Source organism: Podarcis erhardii (genome assembly GCF_964252035.2).
Source record: "Podarcis erhardii genome assembly, chromosome: W".
NCBI lineage: Eukaryota > Metazoa > Chordata > Lepidosauria > Squamata > Lacertidae > Podarcis > Podarcis erhardii.
The window spans coordinates 10990985-11009399 of record NC_138506.1 but is presented as its reverse complement, the minus strand read 5'-3'; the positions used below and the strand labels follow the sequence as shown (position 1 = coordinate 11009399).

Sequence of the window (18415 nt, the reverse complement as noted above, 5' to 3'; positions counted from 1 at the left end):
TGTCCTGTTCAAGGTTATCAGGACAATAAAGCGTGTATAACGTTGCTCTACTCAGAAGGATGCAAGCAGAGGACGAAGTATCTGCAGATCAAACTTCATCGAGCTAGGGAATGTATCCAAAACGGTATTGTAAAAGTGTCTTATATGCCGGGGAAAGAGATACCTGCAGATATTTTAACGAAAGTTGTTAAAAAGGAACAACTTTCGGTGTATGTATATAAATTGCGGTTATGTTAGATTCTGCAATGGTTGGCATGAAAAGGGGGAGGATGTGGATATTTCACCCCTCCTGTCAGAAAGATTAATGGCTGCTTGCGGAGATAACAGTTCGGGACTCCAGCCTGTCTTTTACAGGATTTATTGAGTGCAAAACTATGTACAGTGCGGAGGTTTTCAAAGCATGTCTGTCTCAATCACTAGCAGAATCCGGAAGTGCCCCACGCCTGTTCCCCCTCCAGCAGAGAAACCCCGGAAGCCCCCCTTCTTTTCTTTTCCTTCCGTGACAAACTAAGTGACGCAGACTGCTCTTTTCGCTCTCTGATAGCAGCCTTTGGATTCCTCCCTTTCTCATCTTCCGTGTCTCCCGACGGCCTTTCCTCCCCCGACTCTGACAAAGTACAGCTGCTCAACAGAGGAGGAGGCTCTCTGTACATTCCTGTCTTTCCCCCCTCTCCTGCAAAACGATCCCTGACACCTCCCATTGCAAGAATCTGCTGACAGTGTTTCAGAAAGGAGGGGGTGGAATTTGCTCATCGCTTCTTCTGCTCCAGCCTGTAGGAGTCTGAGTGTTATCTGTATAGAGATAAGGTGACTGCTCAAGCAACTGTAACACTCATGCAGTCCAGCGTCTCCGATTGTCTTTAGTAGTTTATTTTAGTTTGCATGTCTGCAGCATCAATTCAAAGCATGTGTGGCCCAAAACTGAGTGGTGGAACAGAGGTGCTATTTGTGTTGTAAACAAAAATCAATCTGCCCTTTTCCCCTTATGGGGTATCCAAGAGCCCGTATAGAGTCCTTACATGGGTTCCCTATTGGTAGGAGAAAATAACAGAGGCCAACCAGAAAATATTGAGAAGCAAAGCTGCTAGCAAGCCTGATCTTTATTGATCTGTTGTCAACAGGGTGCTCCCCTCACATGCAGGAAAGGAGGAGGACCCCAGAACCAATGTGTGCCTGCCCTTATATAGACCTTTTAAATTCCCTGCCCTGGAGCGCAAGACCACCCCCACAAACATCATACATACATCACAGAAAGGGCGGTCTACAGCAGAAATCTGAGTCCCTTGTTTATCTCCTGTCTGGCAGGTTACCTGTTTAATGGTCACTTGATTGGATTGCCTGGGGAGCCTGGCCAGTCTTTTGTAATGATAAATACTCAGTTCCTGAGCCAGGTCACAGGCTCACACCCTATTCAAACACAGACAGACATACCCTTAAGACAGAATTTGTGAAGGAAAAGACAATGGGGAGGCTTTTCCATTTTCCTTTGACCTTGCAGAGAAAACATTTGGTCAGTTTGGGAATCAAAAATGGTTTTAGGTCAGTCTTCCTGTGCTGATCTATGTATGTGCTTGGTTGGTACCTTTATGAACATTTCTTATATATCGAAGACTTTAAAATTCTTATCACACTTGCAGGTGGTCTCAGGTTCAGTTACCCAACATTTCCAGCTTTTCCAGGTCTCTGGTGGCTACCTGGTGTCTGTATAGACCCCTAACAAAAGAGATTCCATCACTTTCCAAGGTAGTCTGTTACACAGTTCTGCCACATCTGTGGGCTGATTTTCACTCTGGCTGAGATGTAAGAGCAGGATGTATTGTGTACTGTTATAGGTAGCTTAGAGTATATCCATGTTCTGCTGTTTTTTGGGTTTTTTTAGTTAATGCCTTTCTGTTTTTCGCACATCTCTTATCCAAACTTTGTTCCTTACTGTGTGTTACTAATGCATGTTAAGAGAATATTGTTCCACATCTTATCTGGTGTATCTAAGTGTGCGCTGTGCCAATTATCCTAAGCTAGACCTTCTAATGCAGCTGTAGCCACTATGATGCCCTGAAGATATTCTGGGGCAACTCCTGTAATGCCAGGCCATTGGGCATGTTTGCTAGGGTTGGTGGTAGTGGAACATCTGGAAGGCACCATAATGTGTAACTGGGAGCACAGAATGCTTCCTTTGGAAATGCATGTATTTCACCACCCCATATACAGGGGTGACCACAGAATTCATGTCCTGTATGCCTGAGACAGCAGAATGAACCGCCTTGAAAGCCCCTTGCTGATTTGGATGGCAGGGATCAGTAATACTAGTGTGTAATTTGGCCCCATATGCAGTGTACTTTTAAAGCCACTTTAAACAGCCATGCCTTTCCCCAAAGAACCCTGGAAGCTGTAGTATGTTAAGTGTTATGAGAGTTGTTAGGCCTGTTTCCTCTTGGAGCTACAATTCCCAGAGTGGTTTAACAGTCAGTCCCTCTTGCCCTGGGGAGCAGAGAGAGTTTTAGCTCTGTGATGGGAATAGGCATTTTCCTACAACTCCATGGAAATAGCACCACGTATCTCAGATAATTCCCAACAACTTGAGGGTTTTTTAAACTTGAAAGGGCTTTTAAAAAACTTTTTTTATTGTGGTATGCAGTTTAACTTTGGTCCTCAAGAAGATTTTATACAGTGGTATTTCAAGGACAGAACAGAGAGCGGCCTTAATTGACTGCATTTACTTACAGTAGATCATTGAAATGAATGGACCTTAGTTAAACACATTCTGCTCTGAGTAGAACTGGGTACAACCCAGTGAACTCCTTTGTCTTGCTCTGATTCCATGTTTAATCTTGTTCCTAGGCCAAAATCAAAGCCCGTGACCTACGAGGGAAGAAGAAGGAAGAGCTGCTGAAGCAGCTAGATGACCTCAAGGTGGAATTCTCTCAGCTGCGGGTCGCCAAGGTGACTGGTGGAGCAGCCTCCAAACTTTCAAAGATGTGAGTTCACCACCACAGCTGTGCTACAAGCCCTGACATTTTGGGGACCTGGGTGCCTGATATTTGTAAGCAGAGCCTTTCAGCGTTGGAAGCTTGCAGCCCTCCCTTTGTCGTTTTCACACAGAGATTAAATTTGCTGCCTCCCCCCCAACCCTAACTGCCAAGCTTTTAATGTTTCTATGCATAACTGGCAGCCTCTCAGAGCAGCAGGGAGAGTGTCTGTTTCAGACTGGTACAAATTGATGGGTCACATCCACACAATACATATAAAGCACTCTTACACCACTCCAAAGAATCCTGGAAACTGTAGTTTACTAAGGCTCTTCCAGCAACTCTCAGAATCCACAACAGACTACTGTTCCCAGGATTATTTGGGGAAAGGGAAGCGATGACCATTAAAGTGGCATTATATGTATGATGTATCTGCACCCATGGAGGCAGACCTCTGCTCAGTGAGTAGCTCTGACTGCCAAATTTAGCTTCTGTATTCAGGAGCAGTACACCTTTGATTACCAGGTGTTGAGGGCAAAGACTCATCTTGCTTTTGATTTCTCCCTATGAAGTTGGGTTGGTCACTGCTGAATATAGGAGATTGCTAAATGGACCATTGGATTCACCCATTTCTTAAGCTGAATAGGTTGGGTTGGCCCACCCAAGTAACTGACACCACAGCTCATTAGTACAGCACTACTTTGAAGCCATTTTACCCACTTACCTTTTTAGCTGACAAGGCTAACACACAGGTTTATAGAAGTCCCTGCCCCAGGCTTACAGTCTAAAAGACACAACACGAAAGAAAAATGGATAATAATAATAATAATAATAATAATAATAATAATAATAATAATAATTTTTATTTATACCACGCCCTCCCCAGCCAAGGCCGGACTCAGGGCGGCTAACAACCAATAATAAAAACAAGTTGAATGAATACAACTTAGAAAACAAGATTAAAATACAACATTAAAACATTAAAATGCAGCCTCATCACAGGAGGAGAAAGGAAAAAAGAAAGAGGGGGAGGGAATCAATTTGATTCCAATCCAAAGGCCAGGCGGAACAACTCTGTCTTACAGGCCCTGCGGAAAGAAATCGGATCCCGCAGGGCCCTGGTCTCATGAGGCAGATTATTCCACCAGGCCAGAGCCAGTGTTGAAAAAGCCCTGGCACTGGTTGAGGCTAATCTAACTTCCTTAGGGCCCAGGACCTCTAGGGTGTTGCTATTTATGGACCTTAAGGTCCTCTGTGGGGCATAGCAGGAGAGGCGGTCCCGTAGGTACGAGGGTCCTAGGCTGTGAAGGGTTTTAAAGGTCAAAACCAGCACCTTAAATCCGACCCTGTACTCCACCGGGAGCCAGTGCAGCTGGAAAAGCACTGGGTGAATATGCTCCCATGGCAGAGACCCCGTGAGGAGCCTTGCTGCAGCATTCTGCACCCGCTGGAGTTTCTGGGACAGCTTCAAGGGCAGCCCCGCGTAGAGTGAATTAGAGTAGTCAAGCCTGGAGGTGACCGTCGCATGGATCACTGTGGCCAGGTCGGGGCGGGAAAGGTAAGGGACCAACTATTAGTTTCTTTTTGTGCCACTGTGCAGTTGCTTTGGAGTCACAAGACTCTGTTTGCATTCCAGACATTCCAGACTGTCGGAAGTCTCATGGAAGATGGGAGACAGATGTGATGTTATTTTTTCCTGTTCCTTTGTTTTCCAGTTGCTCTCTGCCTTTCACAGAGAGAGGATGTTTTCTTTTCTGTCTGTGTAGTTAGGAAAATAAAGCATAGCGATGTAGCTCATAAATCAGGTCACTTCTGCTGCTTTGATTCTCTACTGAATGGGGAAACGTCCCTAGAGGCCCATCAGAGGCTCAGGTCGTAACACTGGTCAACAACAAATTTGTTGTCTGCGTTTTTTCAGTTGATTTAGGACGAATCTGATGCGCTGAATCCAAAAATCACATTGGTTTTGCTCAATCAGGTTAAGTTTTTGAGCTATGGCCACATGTCTTTTTTTACGTTTTTGTTCACATGTACGCTTGTGTGGAGCATTTTAGAAGAAGTTGGTGGGCGTAAAATGCCATGTCGAAGAATTGTTTTGATTGGAAATGATTATTTTAATGACAAGAAGTATTCAGGTCCGATAGTTCTGGGTGATTATGTCGAAAAGGGATCAGTTTGAAGTCATAAAACCTCGAAATCTTCCATAAATTGGTGCGGCTGGGATCAACAGAAAGAACCGGAGCAGCCTCAAGTATCCTGATCTTCAATCAGCACGTTGTCCTGTAGCTCATTGTGATGAAATTCCAGTGCATATCTTCGGAGAACTTCCTGACATTAGTGACGGAGATGCCTCCAGTGTTGAAGGACATGAAGAAGAAGAAGTGGTTCTTGAAGATGATGCTCCACATCCATTTTCCCAAAAGGAGTTGAATGATCTAGTTCGCGACCTCAACTTGTCAAAGGACTCTGCCGAACTGTTGGCATCCAGATTGAAGGGAAAAAATCTCCTCTCTGGCAGTGCTCGCATCAGCTTCTTCTGCAACAGGCATCAAGAGTACCTCCGTTTTTTCTCGAAAGAGAAGGACTTGGTGTACTGTGCAGATATTGCGCAGCTTCTGCTCAAGCTTGGAGTGCCACAGTACGAACCCAAAGATTGGAGACTGTTCATTGACAGCAGCAAGCGATCACTGAAATGTGTTCTGCTACACAACGGCAACCAGTTTGCCTCTATACCCCTGGCTCACTCGAGTACACTGAAGGAGAACTATGAAGCGGTGAAGTATGTGCTGGAGAAAATTGGTTATGATCAGCATAAGTGGTTTATTTGTGTTGACCTGAAGATGGTGAACTTTTTGTTGGGACAACAGTCTGGTTTCACCAAGTACCCATGTTTTCTGTGCATGTGGGATAGTAGGGACCGTGCTCAGCATTACACGAAGAAGGACTAGCCTGTGCGGGAGGAATTGGTGCCTTGCAAAGAAAGGAACGTCATCAACGACCCTCTGGTGGACAGAGACAGAATACTCTTCCCACCGCTGCACATCAAGCTCGGCTTAATCAAGCAGTTCACCGAGGCTCTGGACAAGGATGGTGACTGCTTCACTTACTTGTGCCAGGCTTTTCCAGGATTGACCATGGAGAAGTTGAAAGCTGGCATCTTTGACGGTCCTCAGATCCGTCAGCTCATCAGAGATCCAGAGTTCGGAAACTCAATGAACGAAGTGGAACTGGAAGCGTGGAAGGCATTTGTTCTGGTAGTGAAGAACTTTCTTGGCAACAATAAGGCCAGAAACTACGCAGAAGTTGTCAACAACATGCTGACTGCTTTCAGAAACCTGGGCTGCAACATGAGCGTCAAGTTGCACTACCTATTTTCACATATGGACCGGTTTCCTGAGAACCTGGATTCAATGAGTGACGAGCAGGGGGAGAGATTCCATCAGGACATGAAAGAGATGGAGACCAGGTATCAGGGTCGCTGGGACGCATTCATGATGGCTGACTACTGTTGGACTCTGAAGAGAGACCTCCCTGCCGCTGAGCATTCCAGGAGTTCCAAGAAATGGAAGTTCAAGCTCTGAAGTTTGAAAAATGGTGAAGCAACATGCAATTTATGTGTACTTACCTTTATCAATGCCCACCATTCAGTTTACAGTAAACCTGACCTGATGGAGAGAAACAGATACCATTTCCTGATTCAGCAGTGCAAAAATACCCTAAATCAGTTGTAGAAATCTAGACAACATTCAAAAAGTAAAAAATTGTTACCTAGTGTATTGTCGGAGGCGATTCCGAAGGACTCGACCGGAGCATGAGCTTTATCAGCTCTGTTGTAGCGGAGGCTCTGACACCAACTGCTTGATGTGGCGAAGGTGGAAAAATGTCGTCTTGGCTGTTGCTGTAACCTGTGCCTCCATGGAAAGGGAGGAGTCAAGGATTACACCCAAACTCTTAACAGAAGACAATGGCACTAATTGGGCCCCCGCAAGAGAAGGGAGTTGGTCTCTCATCCCCATACCATCCTGACTCAGCCAGAGGACCTCTGTCTTCGAAGGATTTAGTTTCAATCGGCTCCCACGAAACTATCCAGCCACAGCTTCCAAACATCTGGTCAGTGTGTCCGGGGCTGAGTCAGTGTGGCCATCCATCAGCAGATAGAGCTGAGTGTCATCAGCATATTGGTGACAACCCAGCCCGAAGCTCTGGACAATCTGGGCAAGGGGGCGCATAAAGATGTTAAAAGCATTGGGGAGAGGATCGCTCCCTGTGGCACTCCACACACCAAGGAGTGGCGCAATGACATCTCCCTCCCTAGCGCCACCCTCTGTCCTGACCAGAGATAAAAGAGCACAGCCATTTATGGGCTATGCCCTGTATCCTCACGTCGGCGAGGCAGTGGTCCAGAAGATCATGATCGACCATGTCAAAGGCTGCTGATAAATCTAAAAGAATCAGCAGTCCCAACCCGCCTCGATCCAGTTGTCTACGGAGATCATCTGTTAGGGCAACCAGAGCCGTCTCCATCCCGAAACCAGGACAGAACCCGGACTGAAATGGATCTAAAGCCGATGTTTCCTCCAGAAACCTACCAAGCTGTTCAGCAACCACTCTCTCAATTACCTTACCCAGATATGGAAGATTTGAAACTGGGTGGTAATTGGATAGGTCTAAAGGGCCTAGTGAAGTTTTCTTTAAGAGCGGACAGACCACTGCTTCCTTCAGCTCCCCTGGGAATGTCCCCATGCCAAGGGACAAATTGATAATTTCAAGCAGGGGGGTCCGCGCGACATCTGGGCACGCCCTAATCAGCCAAGATGGGCACGGATCGAGGAGGCAAGTGGTGGGCCTACCAGCTTGGAGGAATCTATCCACATCAGCAGGGAGTATCTGATCGAAATGGTCCAACACTGGACCTGAAGACAGTCGAGGGGCCTCCAGTTCTGTCACTGTATCTACCATATTTTTCGCACCATAGGACGCACTGGACAATAGGACGCACCTTGTTTTAGAGGGGGGAGAACAAGAAAAAAAAATTCTCCCCCTCTCTGCCCAGCGTCCCTTCAGCGAAGCAGCAGGAGGTGCTGCGCAGAGAGGGGGGGGGGAATTTTCCCCCTCTTGTTTTCCCGCTCTAAAACAAGGTGCCGTTTAAGGTGCATTCAGGCGGCTACCTTGGAAGCCTGGAGAGCGAGAGGGGTCGGTGCGCAATGACCCCTCTCGCTCTCCAGGCTTCAGGTTCCTTTCGACCTGCTCTTTGGGGCTGGTGGGGAGAAGCCCACCACCAGCCCCAAAGAGCAGGTCAGGGAGCAGCGGAAAGGTGCAGCGGAGAGGCTGCTGCCATAGTCGCGCATCACTTCTCCAGCTGGGAGAGAGTAAGTGGGGCTTCTTTAGCCCCACACGCGCTCTCCCGGCCGGAGAGGTGGTGCGCGGCTAAAGAGGCTCCTGCCATAGCCACACGTCACCTCTCCAGCCAGGAGAGGGTCACGGGGGGGCTGCTTTAGCCCCGCGCGTGCTCTCCCGGCTGGAGAGGTGACGCGCGGCTATAGAGGCTCCTGCCATAGCCGTGCGTCACCTCTCCAGCCGGGAGAGGGTCGCGGGGTGCTTCTTTAGCCCCATGTGCGCTCTCCCGGCTGGAGAGGTGACACGCGGCTATAGAGGCTCCTGCCATAGCCGCGCGTCACCTCTCCAGCTGGGAGAGGGTCGCGGGGCTATGACGTCTTCGCTCCATAGGACGCACACACATTTCCCCTTCATTTTTGAAGGGGAAAAAGTGCGTCCTATAGAGCGAAAAATATGGTAAATTGGCAGGGAGGTCACGGCGGAGCAACAGGACTTTCTCCGCAAAAAAGCTTGCGAATGCCTCACAGCTGTGAGTCGAATTTGTGCTTAAATTTGGTTGTCCTCCTAAGGACGTTATCAACCTAATTATTCTAAAAAGTTGTGCCGGGCGAGAGCTAGTGGATGCAATAGAAGCTGCGAAGTAAGATTTCTTTCATAAACGTCCTATATGGTGTTCTTGAAGCTCTGTCATGAGTCCGTCGCCATACTCGCTCTAGCCATCTGAGATCCCGCTTCATTTTCCGGAGCTCCTCAGTAAACCAAGTGGCCTGGTTTCGATGGGGTCGCAGAGGGTGCTTAGGCGCGATCTCATTGATGGCTGCCAAGAGCCGGTTATTCTAGTCCTCGACAAGGTCATCTAACGAGTCGCCAAGAGGAGCAGGGTCCTGCAAGGCCTGGCGGAATCTATCAGTTATGGGCCCAGCTGCTGAGTGGATGACTGCATATTTTTGGACTTTGAGAAAGGTTTGAAAACCCCTTCTCCTGTTTGCATGGTACTGTGGGTCTGGAAGAGTTCCAGAAGCTGAGAAAGCTCTGACCTTCCCACAGCTGACAGATGAGAACTATAGTTTATGGTCGTTTCGGGTGGAGGCACTTTTGACCTCTAGAGAAGTATGGACCTATGTAACTGATGACCCTCCTGACTCTGTGACTAATGCTTGGTCAAAAGGAGATGTGAAAGCCAGGGTGATAATTAATTTGGCAGTCAGCGACCAGCAAGTAGTCCATATAAGGAATAAGAAAACTGCCAAAGAAATGTGGGACAGTCTTGCAGCAGTACATATTAGAAAAGAGTCAGCGGCTGCATTGATGTTTTTCAAGCAGCTGTACCAGAGGAAGTTGCAGCCTGGTGGTGATTTGGAGGCACACTTGAGACGTCTGGAGGCGATAAGCGGTGAATTGATTCGAAGGGACATGGAGATACCTGATATTCAGTATGTTTTTATCATTCTTTGTTCCCTTAATGAGGACTTTGATGGTGTAGCTAGCCAGATATCTGCCGTTCCACCAGCACAATTAACTGTGGAAGGGGTAACGGCAAGATTAATGGGCGATTTGGATAGAAGGGAGGCTTGCGCGATAAGCACTCCTATTTCCAGAAAGAATGAGGAACACAATATGCAAACTTGTGGTGATACAACGGCATTTAAAGCTGCCAAGCGTTGTTGGTTCTGCAATAAGCAAGGACATTTTGCAAAGGACTGCAGATCCAAAAGAAAGCAAAGTACTCCCAAGTCTGTTTCTTTTCTTTTTTAAATAAATTTTATTAACAGGCCAATCACATTACATTAATTCCAAATAACAATAATTCCAAATTACACAGCCAATTTCTTTAAAATTTTTGTTGGGGGTACCCATGCTTCAAAGCTCCGAAAGGGATCCAATCATCTCTCTTGTTTCTGCTTTAATTACACAGTTCTGTCAAAATAATATTCACAGTTCTGTTCAATCTTCTCTTTGTTGTTTTCCTCATCTTCTTGTTGTTATCTCCTTTCTTTGTGATCTCTGATAATCTCCACAAGCAGGTTGAAGACAAACATCGTTATTTCCTTTGTGGGTTTTACACTCGTCCAAGAGCCATAAAAGTAGACAGACGCCATTTCAACACCTCCGTACAAAACATTCCAACAGTCTGTCCTGATCTCCCCAGGCTCGCCGCTCCCTCATAAATTTTCTCAGGGGGCCCTGCTAAGGCCGAACCCACACTCCAACATAGTAACAGCCATAGTCCTCCTCCCCCTGGATTCCTGTGGGTGAGCCTGCCATGATAAATCTCTTTTTATAGCTGCGTCACAAAGGATTTACTTTCGTTTCCAGGTGCTCCCATAAGCCACATCCTTGCATAGTAACTAATTTCCACACAGTTCTTATTTCTCCTGCTTGTGATCAGTAATTGCAACGATTCTTTTTGGTGGGGGGTTATTGGGTACTCACATAAGACAAAAAAAGAAGGTTTTTCTCTCCCTCCCTTTTCAGTCTCGCTCCGAAATACTGATCTTCTTGATTTATTCCTCTTCTTGATTTATTATTTAGTCCAGCCCGTCGCTCCTCTTCCCAGAGATCTCTTTAGTTAGCAGTCCTTATTCCCGATCATCGCTTGAAGTATGTGTGTTTGCTTCTGTTCCGATTGTTTATTTTGAGCTCCCGCAACTAGCTGCGTAGATCAGAGACAGCGTCCAGGAGAGCTGACCCACACGAGGGCTTTTGTGCCTAGTGCCCTCACCCCCTTTCGAATCTGGGGGTGAAATATGGGCACAGCAGGCAAGGCAGCGTTCCCCATTCTCTTGGGGTAACAAGGGAGGCTGCATACTCCCATTACAGCCTCTTAATTACCTCGTGTGAGGACTCCTCTGCCTTCTACAACACTCTCTAAGGTGCATTAAGATATTATTGCGGATACTTCTCCTTATCTCCACTATGGGAAAGCGGCCAAGGGACTTGGATGAGGCAATGCCTCCCCCGAGGTCCAAACAGTCCAAGATTGACTCCTTCTTTCTTAACTGTAGCAGAAATAACAAGGAAGATAGCTACATGGTTGAAACTCACAATTGTTTTGATCCTTTGATTGACCTCGCAGCCGACATGGAGGTGGAGGGGGTGAACTCGAAGGCAACGAATAATGCTAATGATAATGATAAAGAAGTGAGAGCCACCTTGAAGGGGGAGTCCGAGTTGGCCCTGGGTGACGGCATGGGATTCGACCATTTCCAATTAATAACTAGGACCCTGCGTTGCATCTTTAAGAGCATAAATGGGATCTCCATGCAGGTGAATAACCTCCACCAAAAGCTCGAGGCCCATTTGTTGGAGTTGCAGCACAACCTCACTCTGCCTCCGAGGGACTTAAAGGGACAGTGGTGCACCTCCCCTGTTAGACATGAAAGTGGTACTGGTGGTCATCTATTAAAAGCTCAATTGGACTCTCAATCTCTGATCCTACAAGCAAACAAAATTTGCCTAACTATACGCAGCAGTGACCCCAGGTCCCCAAGGTTGAATAATCCGAGAGACATCAAAGATCATCTAAGGCAACTCCTTCAGATTTGGCCTCCGCTAATTGATCTTAGTTCAGTGAAACTTTTGAACTACCACCATCGGTTTCAAAAAGTACTGCTCTCCTTCCAGTCACCAAAAATTCCGTCTATACTGGTTAGGCGTAAAGCGTTTTTGGCCACCTGGGGCATCTTCCCAACGAGAGTCTTTCATGACACCAGGATTAAACCTCTATTCCGTAACATCGTACAAAAAGGTATCCGCTCACCAGACTGGCGCGATATAGCCTTGAAACTCAACCTGCCCACCCGGGAACCTCACCCTCCCTCTCAGCCCAAGCTTCCTGGTTTATCTACCCCAGCAACAGAGAAGTATGACCAAAGCGGGCCCAGCCATCTGGCTGTTCCAGAGGAGAGGGGCCTTATTTCATCCTATGGCGAGTTGCCATTAGTAGAACAGCAAGAAGTTATAAACAGGCTTGATATACTCAAGCAGCAACTTACACATGTACTTCAAGAAAAAATTCCCTCAAAATCTGGTCATAGTAACCTACTAACTCAAAGGAACGCAGTCATGAAGGAGCTAACACCCCAGAAATCTCTGCCATATACTGGGACTCCAATAACGGATGATATGGCAGTCTGCCTGGCGGAAGTTCCCCATACATCGTCGCAACGCAGTCCCCCCTCACCTCTACTAATAGATCTCCAATCAACCACCTCGCCCTCCGTCTTAAAGAGCAATGTGCCAAACACCCCTCATCTTGGAAATCCGTCATTGTCCTATTCTTCTATGCCTGACCTGGAGTCTTCAATCAGTGTGGCCCAGTCAGATGACTGTACATCCTCGTTCTCTGCCAGTCAACCTCTTTTGGTAGAACCTTATTTACCCGCAACCTCTTCAAGCCAACATATAAACGTTAAGTAAGCCACTGCGCAAAGAGACAGCTCAGGTCTTATTGAAGACCCTGCTGGCCACATCAATCAAATTACCACCCCTTCGATACCTTCGGCAATATCACGCCTGGTGCCGTCTCAGACCCTCGGCAATGCCTCTCCCACCAGTAACCAGAGTAATTGACTAGCATATAGTCCCTCTTTAAACTGCTTTAATGTGCTATCCTGGAATGTGGCGGGATGGACGTCCAAACAGGATGGTGGGAATATGAAAGAGTTTTTAGCGAAATTCCAGATTATGGGTATACAAGAGACCTGGTGCCTAGAATCGTCACCTCCCCCATCCCTACTGGGCTATGACGCCTTTGTGATTCCTGCGACCAAAACACATTTGTATGGGCGCCCTAGTGGTGGCCTGGTAACATTTGTTGCGCAGGGCCTTCAACTTAATATCTCTCCTCTCTTTTGGTTAGAGAGTAATTCCATACAAACTTTACACATCACTAACAGCCCGGTTGGGGACTTCATATGTGTAAACTTGTACAATCCATCTACCTCCTCCCATTCTCATTCAAATCAGCTTTGGGAGGATTTAAGATTTATCCTCGATAAATCCGTGGCTGAATTTCCAAAGTCAGAGATCCTTATAATGGGGGACTTTAATGCCAGAATCGGAGCAGATATAAGCTCATTCACCCATAAGTCGCAATTATTCATTGAAGAGGAGTGGTTTCCTACGTGGAATTCACATGATAAGACCATCAATAGGGCTGGCATCATACTACTGGAGTTTACCATAAACTGCGGGCTCCGCAGCTTGCATGGCACACCCAAAGACTGGTCCGGGGGATTCTATACTTTTCTAGGATCGAGAGGGGCAAGCGTTATAGACTACATCTGGTCCTCCTCGGCACTTAATGATAAGGCATATTGTTTCAATGTGTTTAATAGAACCGAAAGTGACCACCTCCCAATCGCCATCTCCTTCCTCCACACACAGCTGGGGCTTCCCAGCTCACTCCACCTTCAGGACCCACTGATCTTAGCCCCCGGACGTAAGAAGTGGGATACCTATCTGGAGCAAGACATAAAAGTCCTCCTAAATTCCCCTGAGATCCTAGCCTTGAAAGCTCAGCTGTTAACAATGAATGTGAATCGTTTTTCAACTTTCCAGCAAATTCTAGCCTACTTGCTTCCTTCACTCACGAAACCTCCCAGTGCGACTGTAACCTGGAAGAATCAAACTTGGTTCGACCAAGAATGCAAACAGTGCAGAAGTTGGCTTAGATTTCTTCAGTCTGATATGAAAGCTGACAGCACCCAGAGCAAAATCAGGGAGGTAGCCCAATTCCGTTCATACTACAAGAAGCTGCTTCAACATAAGAAATTGCTCTTTGCGAAAGAACGCTGGACGGCGCTGTCAGTGGCCATTAAAACCCGTGACGACAAGAAATTCTGGAACTTAATTAATGCAGGTTTAAGACCCCACTCATTCATCGTTAATAACATCACAGCAGCCAGTTGGCACTCTCACTTTGCTCAGCTGTATTCTGCCCCAGATCCAGTAGTAAACGTAGTCTCTATTCTACCAGCATCTGCCTTGCCCACCTGGGAACCAGTTTCCCCAGAGAGATGTTTACAACTAATCAGCATGCTTTCAGGGGATAAATCCCCGGGGGAGGATATGATACCACCGGAGGTATTTCTATCGAACCAGACGTGGTGGGCCCCTATTTTAGCATCTCTCTTTACCACTATTAATGCTACTCTTAAGATCCCATCTAACTGGAAACAGAGCATAGTCATCCCAATACATAAAAAAGGGGACCCACAAGATCCGCGTAACTATCGACCTATCAGCCTGCTGGATATCTCATACAAGGTTTATTCTAGATTCTTGCTAGAGAAATTAATCGAGTGGGCAGAAGAAACAAAGCTATTCCACCCGGAACAGGCTGGCTTCCGTAAAGGTCATAGTACATCTGGCCAATGTCTTGTTCTATTTACCCTGATTGATAAATACGTAAACAGGTTCAACTGCAAACTACACACGGCTTTTGTGGACCTGACCTCCGCTTTTGACTCCATCCCTAGAGATAGGCTATGGCAGAAGCTTAGTTACACCAACATAGATAAGAGGCTCCTCCACCTTCTTATGGAAATTCACAATGATATATCGGCCAGAGTAAAATTTGGCCCTCTGGGAGCCCTTTCTGATTCTTTCCCTCTGAATAAAGGGGTCAAACAGGGCTGCCTCTTGGCCCCTTTTCTATTTAATTTCTACATCAATGACATCGTTACAACCATGAAGGCCCTAAACCAATCTGCCCCCTCTTTACAACAGCTCAAGATCCCCATATTACTCTACGCGGACGACATGGTGATACTGTCTTTAACCAAGCAGGGCTTAAACAACATGCTCAGAGGGCTCATGACATATTGTGATACCAACTCCCTCAAAATCAATTTCGCCAAAACCAAAATTCTTACTTTTGGCACGAAAACTCGGAAGCCATTCTGGAATTTTGAGGGCCACTCTATTGAATATTGTTCAGCATTCAAGTATTTGGGTATCACTTTTCAGTATGGGCTTAGCTGGTCAGCTCACCTAAATATGTCCATCCTGGCTGCCCGTAGAACCATCAAAGCTTTGGAGAAATTCTTCTATGCAAAAGGCAGCCAGTTGGTTCCACCAATCAGAAAAGCATTTATCAGCAAAGTCCTCCCGATGCTACTGTATGGGGTTGCAATCTGGGGGTGGAATTTTAAAACACTACAATGGCTCGAGATTCTACAAAACTCCTTTGCACGAAAGGTACTGGGTCTCCCCAAGGGCTCGGTTGCTGCACAGTTAAGAACAGAACTGGGCCTCCCCTCCATTGTTGCGAGAGCCCACATTAGAATTATTAGTTTTTATTGTAAATTAATCAAAGCCCCAGGTTCCCTTTTAGCCAGGCAAGCCTTTTTAACTTGTTCTCACAGCAATAAATGGTCCAAGGCCATGGAGACTATTACTGCACGCTACTCCCTCCCAGATCTGGACACGCTGTCAGCTTGGGATCAACATAAAATCCGGGCCTGGATTCTTACTAGAGACGAGGCCATGGACCGGGCACAGTCCACCACAGCTCGCCTCTCCATGTGGCTCCCTAAAGTGAAAGTGGTAAGATCACTTGCCAACTACTTGATAGACCTGACGGAGCCCAATTTGAGAAGAGCGTTTACCATGGCCCGTTTCCATTCTATACCCACGGCCTTCCTGCAGGGGATTTACTCTAAGACCCCTATTACTCAGCGTCTATGTCCATGCACAATGAATGAAGTAGAGGACTTCATACATTTCTTTTTCTACTGCCCTATTTATGAGCTAATAAGAACTAAGCTCCTCCTCTTGATCCCGTCCACTATCACATCTAAGGAAGACTGTTTGAAATCGCTTCTTGAGGACGCAAATCCCCAAGTTACACGTGGGGTGGCAATCTTTATAGTGCAGGCCTTGAAACTCAGGGCTACTCTGACGGGGTAGTGTGTCCTAGACCTGGACCTGTCTTAATTCTTTTATTACCTTTTTAACCTAATGTCCCGAGCCTATTTTGGGGCCATTATATGCTTTATATACATTCGCAGTAATATCGCTTTGAATTTTGTTTGGTTGTTTGTCTCTAGCATTTTTTTATTTTTATTTTTATTTTATTTTATTTTTTATCCTGCTATGGCTGTATGCTAATGCAATAAAGGTTTGATTGATTGATTGACCTCGTGTGAGCTGGAGAGATGGTATTGTTGGCCATCTTCCGATGTGCCCCCTAGCGGCCCCCCTCCCAAGTCTGTTTCTGTTCGTCAATCACAGTCGTCAGCCCAGCAGCCGACATTGTATCGTAAAGACAGAAATAAGCCACGAGCTTTTTACGCTCGGACAACAGATCGTAAAAGAATTAAAGGTGCCAAGTGGAATTCTTTTATTGTGGACTCTGGAGCATCCCAGCATATTTGCAACGATTGAAGCTTGTTTATTTCTTTCGAAGAGGAAATTGGTAATGTACATTTAGCCAGTTCACAAGTCTTGCAGTCGCTTGGCAGGGGTACTGTTAAACTTGACTCTTTAAACATTACAATAGCGAACTGCATTTACTGCCTGTCAGTAGATAATTTATTGTCAGTAAGGTGTTCTGCTCGTCGAGGCATAACTGTGCGTTTCTTAAAGTCAATGTGTGAATTTTTTGAAGGGAACAAACGTCTATTGTATGCCCGGGACTGTGATGGTTTATATAGACTGCATTTTCGCACCTACTCACAATCGCCTATAAATTGCAGAGCAGCACAGTCAAGCCAGGGGTTGAGGAATGTAAGGCCACATTCCGGATGCATCCATGAGGCACACAGACTTCTAGGACATCTGAATTTTGCTGATGTAATTAAGACAAAGAATATCGTTAATGGCCTCAACTTAAAACCATGTAAATTCTTTATGCAATGTCTATCCTGTTGCAAGAATAAGATTAAGGTTGCACGCAAGGGTAGGTGCTCAGATAGGAAAGTAACTGAGCCATTTGAGCGTGTACATTGTGATTTAGTTGGGCCACTCCCATCATCATTAGGAGGTTCTAAGTACTGGCTTACACTGATAGACCAATATAGTAGATATTGTTGGACTTGTGCAATAGCTGAAAAGTCACAAACATTTGAGAAGTACAAAGTTTTTTTGCAGCTGGGTAAAAATGCATTTTAACAAACCTATTAAGAACCTGTTTTCTGACCGGGGCAGGGAATTTGTTTCTGAGGATTTTGAGAAATTCCTGGAAGCGCAGGGGACTACTCATGAGTTATCTTGCCCCCGAAGTCCCTGGCAAAATGGGCTTGTTGAAGTTGTGCAGCGTGACTTGCAGGCAGGGGTTAAAACATATCTGCACGATGCTAATCTGCCCGAGGTTTTTTGGGCTGAAGCGCTCAATGCTTTTTGCTATGTTAAAAATTGTAGTTATCATTCTGGTTTAGATGTCACCCCCTATGATATGTTGTTTACAAAGCGCCCTAATCTGAAATACCTACGCATTTGGGGTTCAGATGTAATTATGCATTATCCCGCTAAGCAGAAACTGGGTGAGCGTAGTGTTCAAGGAAAATTAATGGGCTACCAGCCGGGGGTGTACAGAATTTACGTCCCAGCAACTGGCAAATTTCATATTACCAGAAGCATGATACAAACTGTAAATTGGAATGGGGTTGCTCTTTTCCAAGATTATGATTTGTGTTATTCACCAAGTGTAAAATATGAAACAGTTAAGCTTTTGTTAAAAGATTCATCACAACGTGGACATTCTGTTTAACATTTAGATATAAAAACTGCATATTTGTTTGCAGATTTAAAAGAACAATTTTTTATGCGTGTCCCTGAAGGCATAGACGCCGCTGAAGGTTTGGTATGCAAATTAAATAAATTCCTTTATGGTCTGCACCAAAGTGGAAGGAATTGGCACCAAACTTTAGCAAAATAATTGCTGGATATTGGTTTTTGGCAAGGAAAGGCAGACAATTGTGTGTTTATAAAAGAAAGGGCAAACTCTGTAACAAAAATATGTGTGTATGTAGATCACGTGTTAATTTCTACAAAAACTAAACAGGAATATGAACAGGTAGTATCACAGTTACAGAAGAAATTTGATGTGGTGGAATTAGGTAGCTAAAAATTACTTATCCATGCAAATTGAGAAAGGCAAAAATGGA

The 18415-nt window shown here is 45.8% G+C and overlaps 1 protein-coding gene across 1 annotated transcript in view; it reads left to right on the top strand.

Moving 5' to 3' along the window:
- Positions 1–2097: 2097 nt before the first annotated feature.
- Positions 2098–18415, top strand: part of LOC309333162 (large ribosomal subunit protein uL29-like) — a gene marked incomplete at its 5' end in the record, with an annotated part of 111151 nt that continues 94833 nt past the window's right edge. Inside the window, 2 exons of the mRNA XM_081846563.1 lie at positions 2098–2109; positions 2839–2975. Of these exons, the coding sequence (XP_081702689.1) occupies positions 2098–2109; positions 2839–2975 (149 nt within the window). The remainder of the gene's footprint in view (positions 2110–2838; positions 2976–18415) is intronic.